The 21,158-nt window shown below is 40.7% G+C and overlaps 1 protein-coding gene across 8 annotated transcripts in view; it reads left to right on the forward strand.

Moving 5' to 3' along the window:
* Nucleotides 1-1,985: 1,985 nt before the first annotated feature.
* The window catches only part of Caprin2 (caprin family member 2), a 48,319-nt gene continuing 29,146 nt past the window's right edge, over nt 1,986-21,158 (forward strand). For 7 of the 8 annotated variants that reach the window (XM_057778884.1, XM_057778892.1, XM_057778908.1 and 4 more), the window contains exons 1-6: nt 1,986-2,080; nt 3,006-3,196; nt 7,489-7,551; nt 14,441-14,527; nt 17,677-17,915; nt 18,887-18,969. In XM_057778884.1, the coding sequence (XP_057634867.1) occupies nt 3,035-3,196; nt 7,489-7,551; nt 14,441-14,527; nt 17,677-17,915; nt 18,887-18,969 (634 nt within the window). In that variant the 5' untranslated portion in view covers nt 1,986-2,080; nt 3,006-3,034. Of the gene's footprint in view, nt 2,081-3,005; nt 3,197-7,488; nt 7,552-14,440; nt 14,528-17,676; nt 17,916-18,886; nt 18,970-21,158 lie in introns of those variants that run through there. The other variant, XM_057778942.1, reaches the window with a different exon arrangement.

Below are 21,158 nucleotides of genomic sequence, written 5' to 3' on the forward strand. Positions count from 1 at the left end.
TATTGCATAGGCTAACAAAGGCATAAATGCTAATGTAAATATGTCAGTTAAATTTTCCCAGGATGTCCTCATCACAGGCTTCATGTCCATTCTCCATGGCTAAAGGTGAGTGTCTTAGTTTTCCCTCTCTCAGTTTATCCTGGGTATAAATAAAGAGGAAACTGACAGATTAATGTTTGTCTAATGTTCAAGACACATATGGGGTTCCGAGAGTCAAGGCTAAAACACAAAATTAAGGTACCTAACAGGAGAGGGAGGAGAAATGGCTCTGTGGTTAAGAGCACTGGCTGCTCCTCCAGAGAAGCCCTGGGTTCAATTCCCCGTACTCACATGATGGCTCACAAGTAGTTCTCTGTTAACACCAGTTTCAGGGGATCCAACACCCCTTTCTGGCACCAGGCAAATATCCAGACAAAACATCCGTACACATAATAAAATAGAATAAAACAAAATAAACATAGGTATATAATACCACCAGGATGAAATCAAATGGTAAGTTGCAAAACACAGAATCAAGAAATGCCAAAGATCTTTTGTGGTCTTGGTTAGACTTTAAATGGTTTGTGCCTGGGCTGGAGAGATGGCTCAGAGGTTAAGAGCACTGTCTGCTCTTCCAAAGGTCCTGAGTTCCAGCAACCACATGGTGGCTCTCAACCATCTGTAATGGGGTCTGGTGCCCTCTTCTGGCCTTCAGGCATACACACAGACAGAATATTGTATACATAATAAATAAATAAATATTTAAAAAAATAAAAATAAATTGTTTGTGCCTTGGCTTACTACTGACTTTTATGATTCTTTTGAATGTCTTGTTCTAAATAATTATTGCCCCCATGAATGGGACTTAAAATCTATTCTAGTATTTGGGTGTAGTGGCACACACCTTTAATCCCAACACTTGGGAGGCAGAGGCAGACAGACCTCCTGAGTTTAAGGTATAGTGGCACACAAACAGCAGGAAGTAGCCTGGAAAAACTATGCCCATTTTCCCCCAAAATAGATTATGGATGTTTGCCTTTGTTTAGAATGTTGGAAACAAGTTGTTATGGATAATGGTCAGTAGAAAAGCTAAACAAAGGGGACACAAGTTGGGGGCAAGTCATTGTTTTTTATTAGTTTTATTACTTCATTTATTTAGTTTTTGCCTGTCCCAGCCTTCCTAGGATTAGGGAGTAAGCCACCCCCACTAAAGCTTCTTTTGATACAGGAAACATCACCAGTCCCTCAGAAGTTTATATACATGGTCCTTTTTTTTTTTTTTACTAACTTTATGCAAGTCGAGAATTTTATCAGCTCTTTCAGGGCCAATGAAATGAATTGTTTCATTGCTACACACGGCCTTGTCACACACCTGCCTATTACAACCGCTGCAGTCATCGGCTCTGCTTTTGTGGTAGGGCTGTCCCAGAGCGTTCTAATCTTACAGGCTGAGTCCGGAGAGGAGAGGAAACGGTCTTCATTTCACAGTGGAAAAAAAAATCATGGGGTAGCGAGGGCAAAGATGCTCTTGTATTTTAAAAGAGCCCACCTAACCATCAGTGTGCCTGGAGAGTGGTTTATCTGGTCATTCTGCACACGCCTTTCTGCCTCTTTGTCAGGGATTGCAACCGTCTGCACAAGGTCACGTGACCCGCTAGCGCTGGCTGACACGAGTGGGTCCACCTAGGCCACCACGAGCAGAAAAGCGCCAGGACCGGAGGTGCTCAGCGGAGGGCAGCGCAGAGCAGCTCCGGGAACAACCCGTCCCACGGGGGCCCACGGCACCGAAAGGGGGCGGGCTGAGGAGGCCGGGAGCACGAGAGGGGGCGGGGTAACGGGTGGGCGGGGACACCCGGAAGGCGAAGTTTCCATAGGGGACCTCGAGGGCTGGGGGGCGGGGCAGAAAACAGGAAATGGGCGGCGTATGGGCGTGGCCTCCCGGCGCGCGGCCTACATAAGCTGCGTGCGCGCCGTTCGGGGCGAACTTGGGCGCGAGCTGCGGAGTTGGCTGCGCGCTCCGTCGGCTGCCGGAGTACGGGGTGGCGTCGGCTGGCGTCGCAGCGCGACCGGCTCCCGCGCGCTTTCGGAAGCAGCCCGGGAGGTGATGCTGAGGGCCCCGGGGTGGGCTGGTCTGCGCGGTCGGCGGTGGGGGGGCGGGTTGCGGTGCCTCAGGCTATTTCAGCGGCCTTGCAGAGCTCTCTGCGTCCGGGGGAGCTGCGTGGGCCCTTGGACCTGCGAGCCCGGCTGAGGCGCCTCTGTTTGGCCGCTGAGGGCACTCAAAGGAGCAGGGGCGTGCAAGAGCTGTCCGGCTTTGGCTTTGCTCCCCGGGTGGAGGTGAAGTGCCCGACACCTTGGTGTCTTGGGTCCTTTGGTGCGAGCTGTGGAAGTCTTGCCGGTACGGGAGTGGGTGATTGTGAGTTAGTGTAAATACTACCGGAAGCCACCTCGGTATGCAGTTTGTGAGAAGACTTGGTTCGCTACGGTGTCTGGGGGGTGATGCACTTGGCTAGGCCCTGGGCCAGCCAAAGAGACGGTTACATTCTTGTTCCAGAAACTTGGTTCACGTAGCCTTTGAGGTAGATTGAAGTTGGGGCTAAAGGCTCAGGTAAAGAGGTGCTACTGTGGAAAGTGGTTGTCCCGCGCCCCCCTCCCCCGTGATGACCATAGAAATTATTCAGAATGAGGAGTCAGAAGCCTTTTGCTTGCTTGGCATTCTTCTCCGTGTGGGAAATAGAACTTCTGGAAACGTTCCTATAGTGTAAATTTTGCCTGCGTATGGGCTGTCTTTATTGGCCGTTGCTTGCGGCCAATTACCTTAGTAGGGGAGTGGAAGTATGGTGTCCCAAGCACCATTGTGTTTTGAGTTCATTTCTGTGAAAGAGACTTTCCAGAGAAGTTAAAGCTCGCTGTGCTCCTTTTGTTTACTTACGTTGGTATTTAGCCGTCCTCCCTCCCCCAACCCTTCAGCGTCCTCTGTTTCAGTGGTGCAACTCTTCATCTCTTTTCGGTTTACCAATCACCTTCAGGCCATTCAGAGGAGGGAAGAGTGGGAAATATGAAGCCAACCAAGACCCATGCGAACCACAATCAGCACGGGGAAGACCACCAGCCATCTACTCTCAGTTCTGCTTCATCTCCTTCCCAGGCCTATGAAACCTATATCGAGAATGGACTCATATGCCTTAAACACAAAATTAGAAACATCGAGAAAAAGAAGGTAACTTTTTACCCCCTCCAAGTCCTGAATGTGCATGACCTGAAGGAGCTGACATATTCTTTATCATCAGAAAACACAGATCTTCCAAGAAATTTAACTGACCTTGAGATCTAGTTCCTTGGGAATAATTAAGCATCTAGGCTAAATGCTTGCTTCATTTGCCAACGTAGCTGAATAATATTCTTCACAGTAAAATTGTTACACATACTGCTTTTGAAATATTTGGAAAGTTTACTGTTTTAGGTCTGATTAATTTCTTGAGTTATATTATTGTTTCTTTTTTTCTTTCTTTGTTTTTTTTTTTTTTTTTTTTTTTTGGATTTTCGAGACAGGGTTTCTCCGTAGCTTTTGGTTCCTGTCCTGGAACTAGCTCTTGTAGATCAGGCTGGCCTCGAACTCACAGAGATCCGCTTGCCTTTGCCTCCCGAGTGCTGGGATTAAAGGCATGTGCCACCACCGCCCGGCTTCTTTGTTTCTTTAGATAAAGAATAGCTTGATATTTTAGTTCATTCTCCTTGTAGTTGCATCAAGTACAGCTGCTGCGGACATTGGAAGCATTTTATCGCGGTCCAGAAATGTTTTAACATTATTTTTTCCACTGGTTTAAGATTGGTTCATAAAAGTGTTGTAGAGAGCTTTGTAAAGAGATTTGGATTCTTACCAGCCTGACATTACAGTAAGTGGCATGGTAAAGATCCAGATAATTTCTCATTTCCTGAGTCATTTAGCCTGTGAAACTGTCCCTCTGGATGCACTGTTGTGTTGTGATTGCCATTTGCTTCAGACAGGTAAGGCTGAATAAGTATCTGGACCTACGTTCTCTTAAAATGTGTGCTGAAGGCTAGCGAAACATTAGGAAAGTTTTTTAAAATATTTATTTATTATGTATACAATATTCTGTCTGTGTGTGTTTGCAGACCAGAAGAGGGCAGCAGACCTCGTTACAGATGGTTGTGAGCCACCATATGGTTGCCAGGAATTGAACTCATGACCTTTGGAAGAGCAGGCAATGCTCTTAACCACTGAGCCATCTCTCCAGCCCCCTTTTTATTTTATTTTTTAGTGGAGTGATATGAAGAGATTTTTGAGTTTTATTGAATATATCTTCCCTTGTAGAAGGGCTGGCGACTGGTAGTTTCTGATTACTTTTTCCATGCATCTTTTGGATGAATGCATTTGATTACTAGTGTGACAAGAATATTGTGCCTGGGTCAGCACAGGTTCCTTAACACTGAGCTAGCCAGTGCAGTGTCTGTTAGTGGAGATTCATTAGTGACTTTCCTAGTGGAGAAGCTGAATATGTGTATTCCTGTATTATCCAGCTAAACTGTAACACTTTAATTCTGAATGTCTATCTGCTACCACCAGTGCCTTTGTTTCCAGCTTCTAGGAAAACATTTTAAGACCTAAAACCAGTGTAGGAGGAGCTTGCAAAATGCTGTGGTTTATATCATGATTATGGGACTAATAAATGCAATTTTTAATGTATTTTCTTAAATAGCAAATTTAGTATGAAAGACAGTGTAATATCTTGGTCCTTCTGTTAGAAAGTTAATCATTATGAAAATGCCACATAGTTCAACAGGTAACAACTAGCAGTATAAGCAAGCATGAACTGGTGTAGAGGTAGCCATGATGCTACTGCTGTTTGTGCCAGGTCAGTGACCCTTGAATACAGTTCCTCATGTTCCATACAATTATTTCGTTGCTACTTCATAACTGTAATTTTGCTACTGTTATGGATTGTAATGTAAATATCTGAAATGTGACCCCAAAAGAGGTTGCAACCCACAGATCGAGAACCACTGTGCTAGATAATTCCTTGCTGTGAGAGACTGCCCTGAGCATCTGCTTAAAAGATGCCAGAAGCATTGTCCATCTCTAGACTCTGCAACTTGTGATAACCTCAAATATCTCCTGGAATGAATTGCCCTGGCTGAGCACCTCTAGGTTGGGGTCTATGGTTGACTTTAGACCCTATTTAAGTAGACTTATTATAAATAGAAGCCATTAAAAAGAAAAAAAAAATTCAGGCTGTTGAGGTGTCTTAGCTGGTAAAGCTGCTTGCTGCATAAACCTGATGACCTGAGTTCAGCCCCAGGATTCTGCAGTGGAAGGTCATCAACTCCCCAAAGTCCTCTGCCCTCCACACATACACTTATAATTTTAATAAGATTCGGGGCTGGAGAGATGGCTCAGAGGTTAAGTGTATGTACAGAAAACTGGGCATGGTAGTGAATGCCTTTAATCCATGCACTTAGGAGGCAGAGGCAGGCAGATCTCAGAGTTCAAAGCCAGTTTGGTCTACATGATGAGTTCCAGGACAGCCAGGGCTATGTAGAAAGACCCTGTCTCACCAACAACAGGACCTGGGTTTGATCCCCATCTCCCACATAAGGCATCTTACACACCACCTGTAACTCCATTTGCTGGTGGTGGAGCAATGTTCAGTAATGACTCTGGCCTCTTGGGGCACCTGCACTTACTTGCATGCACCCTCACACAGATACACATAGTTAAAATAAGTCGGGCATGGTGGATTGTTCCTTTAATACCAGCACTCAAGAGGCAGAGACAGGCAGATCTCTGAGTTCAAGGCCAGGTCTATAAAATAAATTCTAGGACAGGCAGGGTTACACAGGTACCCTGTCTTGAAAAACCAAAGAAAACAAAAACAGAAAAAAAAGAAAAAAATCATTAGACTTATAAGACTTACATACTAGTTTATAATAGTGAACTTAGCATGCTGACAGCTCTGTGTATCTTGTTATTTGCCAATAAATATAAAGATTTTCTTCATCAGTGCTGATATTTTCATATTCTAATTAGGTAACTCCAATGTAATCCTTTAACCCCTTTCACACCTTATTATACTACACACATTAAAAACCCCAAACACACTGACCTGCTTTTGTGCCTCTTTTTGGGAAACTTCAGGTTCAATAATGCTTTTAAATATAGTGAGCTAGGGGCTGGAGAGATGGCTCAGCGGTTAAGAGCGTTGCCTGCTCTTCCAAAGGTCCTGAGTTCAATTCCCGGCAACCACATGGTGGCTCACAACCATCTGTAAAGAGGTCTGGTGCCCTCTTCCGGCCTGTAGGCATACACACAGACAGAGTATTGTATACATAATAAATAAATAAAATAAATATTAAAAAAAAAATAAATATAGTGAGCTTACTTTTTTTTTTCTTTTTTTCTTTTGGTTTATCAAGACAAGGTTTCTCTGTGTAGCCTGGCTGTCTTGGAACTTACTTTGTAGACAAGGCTGACCCTGAACGCATAGAGATCTGCTGGGATTAAAGGCATGAATCAGCACAGCCCATCTAGTTTACATTCTTTTTTTTCTTTTGGTTTTTCAAGACAGTGTTTCTGTGTGTAACAGCCCTGGCTGTCCTGGAACTTGCTCTGTAGACCAGGCTGGGCTCAAATTCACAGAGATTCGCTTCCCGAGTGCTGGGATTAAATGCATACACCACCACCACCCAGTAGAGCTTACATTCTTAATAGTACTACTATGGGTCTTTCCTCCAAATGAGGCTTAACTGTTGGATAATTTAATTGCGATACCAGATTTCTAGGAATTCTGTTGTTCACGTAGAAAGTTATTCCTGTGAGATTCTTTGAGTTAATTAATACATGGCAAAAACTCAATCCTCTAGCCGTTTTTTTTTTTTTTTTTAAATAGTATATATCCAAGTGAAAGACTAGTGCTTATCTCAGAATTGTGACTATTAAGTGAGTGGGGAATGGAGCATCTGCCACACTGCCCTGTCACCACACGCCCTGTCCCTCTACTTTAACTGCTGGGCAGGTTTGCCTTCTGAGAGGCATTTCCTGTTCCCAGAATAGGGAGACTTTTGAGGTAGCTGAAATACCAGCACCAGTGCATCCAGTGCATTCCAAGTACAGTGGTATATAACTATAGTGTTCAGCTTATTCTTAGCAGCGTAAGCTCAGCCTCAGCTGCATTTTTGAGATGCAGACAAATTCTTGGAGCACAAGGCAAATTCTGGTTGGGTGGAAGTTCTTTTTTTTTCGCATTGGTCAAGGACCTGAAATACCTACCAGGTTGTGGTAAGTTTACCTGGAATCTGCTGGACTGATTACATGGGGCAAAGAGCAGACCGGTACTGCTGTTTTTTGTTTTTTTTTACCTGACTTGGAACTCCTACGGTTACTGTCTGCCTAAATGAAATTATAGTCTGGCATGCTATCTTATTTCAAGAATCTTGTTTGCTTCAGTTTTTTCTATCAGACTATACCATTAAACACATATTTCTGTTTTGTAGCTCAAACTGAAAGATTATAAAGACCGCCTGAATAATGGAGAGCAGCTTAACCCAGACCAGCTGGTAAGTAGCTTGAGAGCCTTTGTCAGATGTACTGGTCTGCTTTCTTTCCTCTTTTTGTTTGCTGGTTTTTTTTTTTGAGACAAGGTTTCTCTGTGTATCCCTGGCTGCCCTGGAACTCACTGTGTGGACCAGGCTGGACTGGAATTTAGAGGTCTGCTTGTGTATACTATTAGATGATATTGGTTGGATATAGGTTAAATAGAACAAATTAGATGAGTTACCATATACATTGGAATTTAATTTATGCTAGGAAGACTGAGTATGCCCAAGTTTTTAGCTCTTACTGATTTAATATGGACTTGGCATCTTTCTATCCTTGTCTGTTTCTTGTAGCTTTGTCTCATGATTCTGAGTTGCTGTCTTTCAGTTTCTTTCATACTTGAGCTACATCTCTAACCTTTTAAAAATTAACTTCACTATGAATATTGACAATACATTTTTTCTTATGAACTCCATAGTGGTACTCCTGCATCACCCTATGAAACATGTTTGGCCTGTTCATGGTATACCTGATAATTCCAGATTTTATCTAATTTGTGAAGGAGAGTGTTTGCAATATGGACTAAAAAAAAAATCTTTACTGTTATTTGCTGTTTTTGCCTGATCACATTTCCTGCCTTTTAATAGACAAAATGTGCCTGAAGTTATTTAAGATTCATTCATTCATTTATATTTTCTGAGACAGGATTTTTCTGTGTAACAGCCCTAGCTGTTCTCAAACTCATTCTGTAGACCAGGCTGGCCTCGAACTCACAGAGATCTGCCTGCCTCTGCTTCCCAAGTGCTGGGATTAAAGGTGTGTGCCACCACTACCTAGCTTAAGATTTATTTTTTAAAATGTATGTGTATGCTTGTGTGTCTGTGTGTGGGTATGTGCATGTTAGTGCAGGTGCATATGGAGTCTAGAAGAAGGCGTTGGATCCCCCGAAGCTGTAGTTACAGACAGTTCTGAGCTGCCCATTGTAGGTGATAGGAACCAAATTCACATCCCCTGGAAAGAGCGGCAAGTGCTTTTTAACTACTGGACTGTCCCTCCAGCATGGTTATTTGATCTGACCTTTTATCTAAAATTTGGTTTTGTATTATAGATTTTAGACACTCAAAACTTTGTTTCCTTGCTGTGTTGTCATCTCTGACTCAGAAGTTCTATGGTGTAGAAATTAGATTCTATTGAGGCATAGCTTTGTGTTGTGTTACCTTTGAGCATGGTGTACCCTCCAGCTGGTGAAGGGGCTTGGCTTTAGCGAGCATTTTATCCTGTTTTTGTTTTCATGCTCTGTTAACTAACTTCCAAAGCTTCAGAGAAACCCTGTCTTAAAAAACAAACAAAATTAAAAAATCCTAAAAAGCACCAATGATGTAGACTAGGTGGCGCACACCTTTAACCCCAGCACTTCGAGGTGGAGACAGTCGGTCTCTCGAGTTTCAGAGTCACCTGGTCTGCACAATGAGTTCCAGAAAACCAGGCTACACAGGGAGACCCTGTCTTGAAGCAAAACAAAATAATAACAAAAAAACATGAGTGTGGACAGTGTTTGAAGAATTATATCTGAGGTTTCTCTTTGGCTTCCGTATATATGTACTTACATGAGAACACACATATATGCAGTAACATTAAATAGGAATCACAGAGTAAGGTTTCCTATGAAGGTAGAATTGAATTTGGTCTAGGAACCAGGTAGGATCCTTCATTACTGGGTGAAGAGAAGGAAGAGTGGAACACATTGGTAAATTGAGATACTATCCGACTAATTATTGCTGCCTCTTGAGAGAGGGTGTGGAATGGGATTCCTTCTAGTTTTATAGCCCTCTGAGGATTATGTGCTGTCATTACATTTTCTGCTCATATAGCTGGGGAGCTTCTTTGTCTTTTCTATTATGAAATATATGGTTCTGACAAAAAGTTACTCTTAAGTTCCAGTGGATATAAAACAAGCATAAGTGCTCATCTTGACTCAAGTAACACATACACACATCACCGATGGGTCTTTGCTGGCACTTTAAAAACAAGTCCCACCAGGTCACTGCATGAGAAGCGGGCCAGTAAGTTCATAGCTGCAGTTACTGGCTGAAACAGCAGTATATTTGGGTGCAGCCACTGTGCCAACAGAAAAACAGTAGAAGAGGATACTGAATCCTCTGGAACTGGAGTTCTGGATGGTTGTGAACCGCCGTATAGGTGCTGGGAATCAAACTGGAGTCCTCTGCAAGAGCAACAAGTGCTCCTAACTACTGAGCTATCTCTCCAGCCCAGCCCCTGCTTTTGTTTTCAATAACACCTGTTTATTCCTATTAAATTTATTAGAACTGTTTTTTTGTACCTTATGATCAATTGCTATATATTTTAGTTTGTCTTTATTTAGAACTGTTCACTCAATTTTTATTAATGTAAGTAGCTCTATTTTTTTGTTTACTTCCTGTGTATGAATAGATGAACACTTCAGTTGCTTTTGTTTTTGACAGCTGAAACAGTTCAGCTTTCATCACTTTTACATATTTTGATAGGTGAAAGACTTTTTTTCAGGGAACACATCAATCATTGGTCTATAGCAGTGGCTCTCAACCTTCCTAATGCTGTGTGACTCTTTAATACAGTTTCTTGTGTTGTGGTGACCCTCAACCATAAACTTATTTTGCTACTACTTCATGACAGTAATTTTGCTATTGTTGTGAATCATAATGTATATATCTTCTGATATACTACCCTAACGGGGTCTTGACCCACAGGTTGAGAACCAGTGGTCTATAGAGTTCATCTGTAGTTAATTTTGTAGATAAAAATGTCTGATTTTTAGAATCATCATATTCATTTACAGTGGTGGGTATTTAGTAGCTCCTCCTCTTTCTACGTATTTATAGAGATTTAACTATTACCAGAATTTTATTGTTATTATCATGGAAATTGAGTGTAGGGCCTTGTTCTTGCTAGGTTAGTACTCTGCTTACCCAGTTTGTCAAACTTTTCTTCTGGCAGCTGTACTGAACTATAATGTATATGTCACGAAGGAAATTTAATTATACAAATTAATTTATAGCATATTTGTGCAGTCAGGCAATTCTTACCACAGTCCAGTTTTGGAAAATTCTATCAACTTCTGATGTTCCCTTTTATCCTGTGCCTTGTTTTTATCTTTATAAATTTTCCTTTTCTGGACATTTCATGTAAAGACTTAAAAACATTTGTTTTATAGCCAGGCACTTGGGAGGCCAAGGCAGGTAGATAGTTCAAGGAGGCCAGCCTGGTCTACATAGTGAGTGGACATCCAGGGCTACATAATAGAAAGACCTTGCCTAAAAACAACAACAACAAAAAATCTTTAAAAAACTTTAATGTATGTGAGCGTTTTGCCTGCATGTATGTCTGTGTAACACTGTGTTCCTGGTGTCCTGGTGTCCTTGGAGACCAGAAGAGGGTGTTAGATCTCTTGGAATTGGGGTTAAGAGCTACCATGTGGGTAGTCAGAATTGAACTGGGGTTCTCTAGAAGAACAGCCAGTGCTCTTAATTTTTGAATCCCCAAAATAAAGACTTTGAATCTAGACTCTGTCTTTAAATATAGCTATGGAATTTTTTTTTTTTTTTTTTTTTTTTAGTTGGGACTGTGCTAGGGATTGATCCCCAAAGATTCAGGCGATATATTTTACCAGCTGGACCATATCCCAGAACTCTGTTGGGTTTCTTTTAATAAGCATAATATTTTAGAGGTTTGCGTTTTAGTGTGTGGCAATGTTTTATCACTCTCTGGAAGTTGGGTTTTTATTAGGGTCTATTATGTATAATCCTTCTAAATGGTCTGTTTATTTTTATTATATATGCATTGGTGTTTTCCTGTATGTTTGTCTGTTTGAGGACATCAAATCCCTAGGAATTGGAGATCCAGACAGTTGTGCGCTTTCATTTGGGTGCTGGAAACTGAACCTGGCTCCTGGAAGAGCATCCAATGTTTTCCATTTTTCCAGCCCCAGGAATAGTCCTTCACCGTCTATTGACATGCACATTCATCTAGATATGTTTTCTTTTGAGTGATACCTACGAGTAGAATAATGCACTATCTGTAAATATATGTTGTGTTTTTTTCAGCCTATTTACTTACTTTGTGGATGTTCCTTTGCTATAGAATGTATGTGAAGGTCAGAGAACAACCTACAGTCGTCCTTTCTTTTCTCCTACGGTGTGGGTTCTAGGAATTGAACTCAGGCTGTTAGTTCTGGCAGCAAATACATTCATCCACCAAGCAATCTGTTGATCCTACTACACTATCTTAATTACTGAGACTCCAATATTGCTCTAACTGCTTGAATAAGTTTACTAACTTGTTCTGTTCCAAATGGACTTTGTTTTTTATCCATTTTAAATTAAAAAGGGGCTGGGCATGGTGGCATACACTATTAATCCTAGGATAAGAGGCAGAGGCATGTATAGATCTCTGTGAGTGTGAGGCTAGCCTGGTATAAATAGTGAGTTTCCAGACTACTGGAGCTACATAGTAAGATCTGTCTAAAAAAAAAAAAAGACCCAAATACCCTCTCAGACCAAAGAGAGCTACAAAGCCATAACAACAAAAACAAAACAAAGCAAGCAAAAACAAAACAAATAAAAACAAAATTACATTTATTTATTTGTTTTATTTGTATGGTGTGGAGGTCAGAAGAGAACTTGTAGGAGTTAGTTCTTTTCTTTCACCTTGTAATTCCTGTGGATCTAAGTTGGTAGTCAGGCTTGGCAGCAAGTGCTACTATTACCCACTGAGCCATCTCATCAGCTGGTCTCAAAATGACTTTTTTTTTTTTTTTTTTTTTTGGTTTTTTCGAGACAGGGTTTCTCTGTGGCTTTGGAGCCTGTCCTGGAACTAGCTCTTGTAGACCAGGCTGGTCTCGAACTCACAGAGATCCGCCTGCCTCTGCCTCCCGAGTGCTGGGATTAAAGGCGTGCGCCACCACCGCCCGGCTCAAAATGACTTTTGTCTTTCTCCACAAACAGTTAAATTACCAAGACAAACTCCTCTTTGATTACCAGTTTTGTTTGAGTATGAAATCTTTTATATGTTATTTATTATAGTTTCTGTGTGATTATTTCGGGACTTAGCAGCCAGGAACCAACAAGCGGCCTCCTTCAACAGAAACCCTGTCAAAACACAAACACACACACACACACACACACACACACACACACACACAAGATTTCATACTAGAGGGGCTGGAAAAATGGCTTAGGTATACGAGCACTTATGCTCTTGCTGCTCTTGCAGGGGACCTGGGTTTATTTCAAGCACCTATGTCATGGCTCACACCATCTGTAACTCCTGCTCCAGGAGATTCAACACTCTCTTCTGACATCCACAGGCACCAGACACACGCAGGAGGACATATACACATGCAGGCAGAATGCCCTTACATATAAAGTGATTACAAAATAAAGAAATAATTTATTTATTTATTTATTTCTTGCATGTGTGTATGTTTTGACAGGGTTTTTGTTGAAGAAGGCCACTTGTTGGTTCTCGGCTGCTAAGTCCTGAAATAATCACACAAAAACTATATTATTTAAATCACTGCTTGGCCCATTAGCTTCTTATTGGCTAACTCTTACATATTAATTTAACCCATTTCTATTAATCTGTGTGGCTGTGGCTTACTGGGTAAAGTTCCATCCAGCTCTGGCAGGGCTACATGGTTTCTCTTTGACTCCTCCTTCTTTCTCCCAGCATTCAGTTTAGTTTTCCCTGCCTAGATAATTTTTGCCATGCTATAGGTCCAAAGCAGTTTCTTTATTCATTAGTGGTATTCACAGCATTCAGAGGGTAATCCCACCTCAGGTTTCTTTGTGTAGCCTTTGTTTTTACTGGAGCTAGTTCTGTAGACCAGACTGACCTCAAACTCATAGAGATGCACCTGCCTCTGCCTCCTGAGTGCTGGGATTAAAGGTGTGCATCAATCACCTCCTGCCATGGTATAAAATCTTAAAAAAAATACTTCTTTAATTTCAATAGGATAGTGCTTGTTATAATACTTACAACGTCTATTACAGGTATTTACACATTTTTCCCACCATGTTTTAGATGTTTCACAGTTGCTGTTCTATGTGATACGTATTATTCCTATAGTTTATTTGAGTGATGAATGGTGTTGACTGAGGAATCTTAATGGCTTACTGTTCTTAAAACCCATAGCTATCTCTAACTTGGACGTTATAGATAGGGTAGAGTTAGGGATATGATTTCTATTTTATTTTGCTATATGTATGTGTGTGAGTGGGTGGGTCAGATGGCAACTTGTTGAAGTTGGTTCTCTCCTCCTACCCTGTGTACCATGTGGATCCTAAGGACTAATTCAAGTCTTCAGGTTTGGCAGCAAGAACCTTTACCCACTGAACCATCTCAATGGCCCCATGACTCTGATTTCTAATATAAAATTTGAGGTCAGGCATGGTAGTATATCTAAAGATATGCTTGAGGAATTGAGGCAGGGGAATCACAAGTTTGAGTTTAGCCTAGAATACATATGAGTTTTAGGCCAACCTGAGATACAGTGAGAACCTGTCTCAAATAAAAGTTCTAGCATTAAAATAGACTTTTGAACATTATATAACTTGTAGATACTTTTCTAGCTTATAAAGTCTTATTTCCTTTATCAGTTAAAAATGATTTATGTTTATTCGTATGTGTCTGTTTGTGTATGCAAATGTGTATGCAGGTGTAGTGGAGGCCAGAGGAGGATGTCAGATCCTCTAGTACAGGCATGCCTGATGTGGTGCCTGGGAACTCAGATCCCCTAAAGAGCAGCATGTGCTCTTAACCACTAACCCATCTCTCCAGCCCTTTAACAATTTAAGGAACACTTACTGATGCTGAGCTTACCTCTGATTTGCTGTCTTTCATTCTGTCTGGTAGGAAGCAGTGGAGAAGTATGAAGAGGTTCTGCATAATTTGGAATTCGCCAAGGAGCTTCAGAAAACCTTTTCTGTGCTGAGCCAAGATGTGAGCGTGTTTTCATTGCATTTCTTAGAACCACTTTAACCACTGACCTTGAAGAATATGCAACTACCTAAAAATGGTATTTGCTTGTCATTCATCTGATACCGTGTTGACAGTATACTGAGGAAGTCTCACTAAGTTGCCTAGAATGTCCTTGAACTCACTGAAGATAACCCAGACAAGCCTGGGTATCTGGGATTATGGGTGTGCACCACTATGCTCGGCTCTTGGCTACTTTTAATTTTTTTTGCTAAATTTAATTAGATTTGATATACTTGACTCTGAAGAGATTTTTCATACCTTTTTGTTTAGATAGATAGAAGTATATTCGTATATATATATATTTGTATATATTTGTTTTCCATCTTCTTAAAGCTGCTTTGTCATATTTTAGTTTCAACTCGGGTTTTTTCCCCTCATCTATGGTCATTTATTTTTCTTTTCTTAAGATTTAGTTATTTCATGTGTATGAATGTTGCTTCAATGTATATTATATACATCATGTGCACTCCTGGTGCCTATAGAGGTCAGGGGAGAGTGTTAGATCTCCTGGAATTGAGTTACAGATGGTTGTGAGCTGCCATGTGGGTGCTGGGAATTGAGCCCAGGTAACAACCGAGCCATGTCTTCTCAGGTTTTTTTTAAAACTATTAAAAAACAGCTGCTAGTTGTCTGTGTAGTTCCACTAGATCGTTTCCAGCAGAGTAGTTGGAGATATATAGCCCTGTTTCATAGGTTTGGGATCTGAGACCCAAGACAGATGGAATTTACTAAAAATAGTGGCCAGTAAGTCACAGAACCAGGATGTGACCTTGGGTTCTTGGATCCCTTGAAAGATGGGTTCTTTTTTTAGGGCACTCATGTATTTTCCACCATGGTGTTAAAGGTGTGCACTACCACTGCCCAGCTGCATTTTTTTTGATGATTCTTTTTTATTAAATTAATTAATTGTTGTGAGTTGCCATGTGGGTGCTGAGACTTGAACCAGGGTCTCCTGGAAGAACAGCCAACGCTGTTAATCTTTGAGCCATCTCTCCAGCACCCATGAAGGCATTTTTACTTGCTGCCAATGCTATAGATCTCTCCCCTACCCTTTACCTCCCCCTTCCCATATATGACTATTTGATGTGACAAATACTTTGTTGGAGAATTTTCAGAATGTCATAAACCCTTAAAACACCTTATAGTCTGAAGGCTTTTCTCTGTCTTATCCAGTACCGCTGGACTGTTTTTTCTCCACCCACTGGGTCCTGCTCACTAGATTCCGAGCTTATGATGTTTTACTTGCATGTGTGTATGTGTATCATGTATGTGCTTGGTGCTCAAGGAGTTCACAGGATATCAAATTTCAAACTGGGGTAACATGAAGTTGTGATCCACCATGTAGTGTTGGGTCTGAACCTGAGTCCTCTGCAAGAACAAGTGCTCTTAATTACTGAGCTGTGCCGGGCAGTGGTGGTGTACGCCTTTAATCCCAGCACTCGGGAGACAGAGGCAGGCGGATCTCTGTGAGTTCGAGGCCAGCCTGGTCTACAAGAGCTAGTTCCAGGACAGGCTCCAAAACCACAGAGAAACCCTGTCTCGAAAAACCAAAAAAAAAAAAAATAATAAAATAAATAAAGAATTACTGAGCCGTGTTGCGGGAGGTCCTTCCACCCTACTACAGAGCCGTCTCTCCAACCCCCAATTATTATTATTTTTGAGGTAGGGTCTTACTATGTAGCCCAGATTGTCCTGAGTTTCCTATGGATACCAGGCTGGCTTTGAACTCAAAAAAATCTACCTTCCTTTGCCTCCTGAGTGCAGGGATTCAAGACATGTCTCATCATGCCTAGCAATATACTTTTTATTTAAATGGTATGTCACCTTGCTTATATAACATGTTAAGCTTCAAGATATAGTTATGAGCTGGGTGGATCCCAGCACTCAGGAGTCAGAGGCAAGTGAATCTCTGATTTTGAGGACAGCCTGGTCTACAGAGTGACTTCCAGGACAGCCAAGACTATACAGAGAAACTCTGTCTCAGAAAAAAAAAAGGTTAATAAAAAGTTGGGAAAGTTGATATGATATGTTGGGTGAGTGGGCGGGTAGGGTGAGATAGACGGAAGGATTGGGGGATGGATATGACCAAGGTTCCTATTATATTATACATGAATGGAATTTTCAAAAAATAAAAATTGAAAAAAACCCTAAATCAATTAAAAACTTTAATGGTGGAAGTGGGTGACACAACACATTTACTGTGGGAATTTTTTTTTTTTTTGGTTTTTCGAGACAGGGTTTCTCTGTCGTTTTGGAGCCTGTCCTGGAACTAGCTCTTGTAGGCCAGGCTCATCTCAAACTCACAGAGATCCCCCTGCCTCTGCCTCCCGAGTGCTGGGATTAAAGGCATGCGCCGCCACCACCCGGCTTACTGTGGGAATTTTAAAAAAGGGTTGTGTTTTTGTCTTAAATGACTGTGGTTAGAAATGTTTGGTTTTTGGAATAATTAATTACACATATAAAATGAACTATTTTGGGATGACGCTTAATTCTAAATATGAAATATATTTATATTTAATATAACCTGAGGGTAATTTTATATGCTACTTTTAGTGTGCTTCATATTTAACTTTACATTTATTTATTTTGCGTGTGTGTATTGGGTGATGGTGGTGTGTACATGCCACAGCACACATGTGGAGACCAGAGGGCCACTTGTGTCTCTAGTATATGGAGTCTAAGATTGAACTCAGGTAGTCAGGCTTGAAGTCAAGTGCCTTTGCCCCTGATTCGTCTCCCTAACCCAGGATACCTACAGTTTTGACTGTGACCCCTTACATGGGGTTAGATGTGGAATTTCACATTGGTACTCAATTTCAGATATTTTGTTGTTGTTGTTGTTGTTGAAACAGGGTCTCTCTGTGTAGTCCTGGCTTACTGAAACTCACTTTGTAGACCATGCTGGTCTCAAACAAGCAGAGACCTACCTGCCTATGCCTCTCAAGTGCTGTGATAAAAAGGTGCTCACCACCACAGCCAGCCTCTGTTCAGTTCTTTAGTTGCAAAATGTATCATTTAATTCCAGCTATTTTGGGTTAGATTTTGTTATATATAAATTGCTAACATGGGTAGTTGAGATATGTGAATCTGTGTTTGTTTTAACATAACAGCTACTGAAAGCACAGAAAAAGGCCCAGAAAAGGGAGCACATGCTAAAACTTGAGGCTGAGAAGAAAAAACTTCGAACTATACTTCAAGTTCAGTATGTGTTACAGAGCTTGACACAAGAACATGTACAAAAAGACCTCAAAGGGGGCTTGAATGGTGCAATGTATTTGCCTTCAAAAGAACTCGACTACCTCATTAAATTCTCAAAACTGACCTGCCCTGAAAGAAATGGAAGTCTGAGGTAAGTCAGAGAAATGATCTTCATGAAATAGAGCTTGTAGCACTTTTAGCTTTTCTATTGTAGGTAGTTAGGAATTAACTAAAAAAAAATATTAATTTAATTCAGTATGGGAAACTTAGTTATGTTTGACAGATCATTCAGGAATTCAGTAAGTTTGAATGTCCTCATTGACATTGTCTTTCGTGTAACACTGGTTTTAAAAATAATGTGTGGCCAGGTATGGTGAGACTTTCTTTCAAAACAAAACAGCTTGATCATTGTCTTAACCCTATGCAGATATTAACTGTGATACTAATTACAAATGAACTGATAATTTAAAACTGCAAAATTGAAGCTACTTAAGATTTTCTTCCCCAGTTAGCTACTATTTTTGTACCGAAATATATCAGCTAACAGATCTTTATGCTTTGCTTTGTTCAGTATGGGTTGGTCCAACTCTTTGTTAGCTGTGAAGGCAGAGCCAAGAAGAGCCCATCTGTTACTAAAACATCAGCCTGGTGTAGGGAAGAAGAGAGCTGCATGCCTTACTCCGTGCTGATGCTCTGTTCCATTGTCACCTATTCATTGTTGTTGGTTGCCACCTTCTCACTTCAGCTGGTTCAGGGAATGAAACTTTGTGTTGAAAAATAGCTGCCCTCTATAAAGTGAAGTTAAATGAAGCTTTGAGCATTTCCGTTTCATTTTTATTTCTGAGACACATTTGATAACTCATGATACTTCACTGGCAGCTTGGTCTATTCCTTGATAGCTGTATTTGGTAAAATCTTTTTTTATTCATTTTAAGGAAGACATTTATTTTTGGTAAATATATATAAAATTCAATATTGTGTTTCCAAATAGTAAAAGGATAGAATTAGCATATTTACATATCTTGACTGGATGGGTTATATTTCATATGCACATTGTTCTGCTCTTCATGTATTTGTGTATGTCTAAAGCCATTCTGTTCTGCTGCTGCTTTTCCTTGTCAGTGTTGAAGACCAGATGGAGCAGTCGTCCTTGTACTTTTGGGACCTTTTGGAAGGTAGTGAGAAAGCAGTGGTAGGAACGACATGTGAGTTTCCTGTACTCTGGACTTAGGCAGTAAATAGTAAACCTTTTGTCTATAAGTTTAGTATGATATTGAGGGTCTAAACTGTGTCAGTCCATCAGAATTTACATGTTTGACATTGTTGTATTTATTGGAAGAATGATACATTTATTTATTTGTTTGTTTTTGGTTTTTCAAGACAGGGTTTCTCTATAGCTTTGGAGCCTGTCCTGGAACTAGCTCTTGTAGACCAGGTTGGCCTCAAACTTACAGAGATCCGCCTGCCTCTGCCTCCCGAGTGCTGGGATTAAAGGTGTGCGCTACCACCGCTCAGCTGACCACTTTATTTATATTAAAAGAAGCTATTGTATATTCCTATTTGCTGAAAGGGAACTAAGCAAATTTTCATGTGACAACCAATATGATTTGGGAACAAAAGCTTATTTCTAGTACTGGTTTCAATACTAGCTTAATCATTTTTGAGTTCAGTTTCCTGTTCTGAATAGTGGTACCTGTTCTATTTGAGATCTTTAAATCCCTACATTGTTAATATAAGACTTATTTAGTAGGTCATTGTAAGAAATGACAAATGGTCCGTCTAGTCTGTTGGACTGTCAAATGGCCACATTCAAATTGCCAGACATGAAATATGAAGAACACATCTTAGGATCAGGAAAACTCCCTATAAGCTAATAAATATTTCCATCATTAGTTAACTTCTTCCTCTTTAGAAAATATACAAGTCTAAGGCCTGGAATATGACTTAGTAAAGTGTTTGTTGTTTAAGCACGAAACCTGAGTTTGATCTAATATCTATTTAAAAAAAAAGAAAACCCAACTGGGCATGCAGTGGCTGAAATCCCATCACTGGGGATCCCTGGAGCTTGCTGCCCAGCCAGTGTAGCTGAATCAGCAAACTTCAGATTTAATGAGAGAGTGATTGAAGAAGACTCCTCATACTGATCAATGAGTATGTGCACATGCAACCACACATAAGTACATATATCTATAGAAAAATAAGCCATGTATGTATAACTATAAAGATTTATAACTGTTTAAAACTGTTAAGGCATGGTAGAATGTCCTCTAGTCCTGGAGACTGAAGTAAGGTAGTTTGAACCCAAGAATTCAAGGCTAGCCTGAACAGCATGGCAAATCTTGTCTTGGAAAAAGCAAAACAAAAAATAACAAAAAAAGTGGTTTGGAAAAGAGTTTGGCACTTCCTCATCAAATTAATTGTATACTTATTGTATAGCCAATTAGTTACATGTCTAGAACCCAACAGAAATGAAAACAAGTGCTCACATGAGTACCTCTTAGGAGTTCTCAATTAGCGTTAGTGTAGATGCACAGCAGTAAATTGATAAGCAAAATATGATATTTTCATCCAATAGAATTTAGCAATTAAGAAATGTCTGTATCTGCTTCCCATGTCTGTAATCTCTTGGGAGGCCGAGGTAGGAGGATCATTACCAGTGTGAGACCAGCCTGATCTATCTACACAGAGAGTTATAAGTCAGTTCTAAATTCTAACTACATAGTGAGAGCTTATTTCAGAACAAACAAACCAAACCCTCCCCACAAAAAATCATTAAACATGCAAGAACATGGAGGAATCTGAGTAATTATGCTTAGTGAAAGAAGCCAGACGACACATGAAAATGTATGTTGTGTGACTTTATTTATATGGAATTCTAGAAAAGGTCACCACTATATTGCCAGGTGAAGCAACTAATTCAGGAGGGCCTTGAGGGATTTGGTGGGTGTGGTGGTGGCACACGCCTTTAATCCCAGCACTTGGGAGGCAGAGGCAGGCGGATCTCTGTGAGTTCGAGACCAGCCTGGTCTACAAGAGCTAGTTCCAGGACAGGCTCCAAAACCACAGAGAAACCCTGTCTCGAAAAATCAAAAAAAAAAAAAAATGCTTTAAAAATGTGGTTCTTTTGGTGATTGCATGATTTTGCATTTGTTAAAGCTATGAGCTTGAAATGGGTGAAAAGTTGTTTGTAAGTAATACTTCAGAGATGACTAAAATATAGCCATGGTGGTACAAACCTGTAATCCCAGAATTTAGGAAGCTGAGGCAGGAGAATTGCTGTGAGTTTGAGGTCAGCTTGGGCTACAAAGTAAGACCCTGTTTAAAAGAAAAAGAAAAAAGGCTGATTAAAAAGAATCAGGCTGAGTGGTGGTGGCACACATGTTTAACCCAATAC

This window comes from Chionomys nivalis, chromosome 1 (genome assembly GCF_950005125.1).
Source record: "Chionomys nivalis chromosome 1, mChiNiv1.1, whole genome shotgun sequence".
Lineage (NCBI taxonomy): Eukaryota > Metazoa > Chordata > Mammalia > Rodentia > Cricetidae > Chionomys > Chionomys nivalis.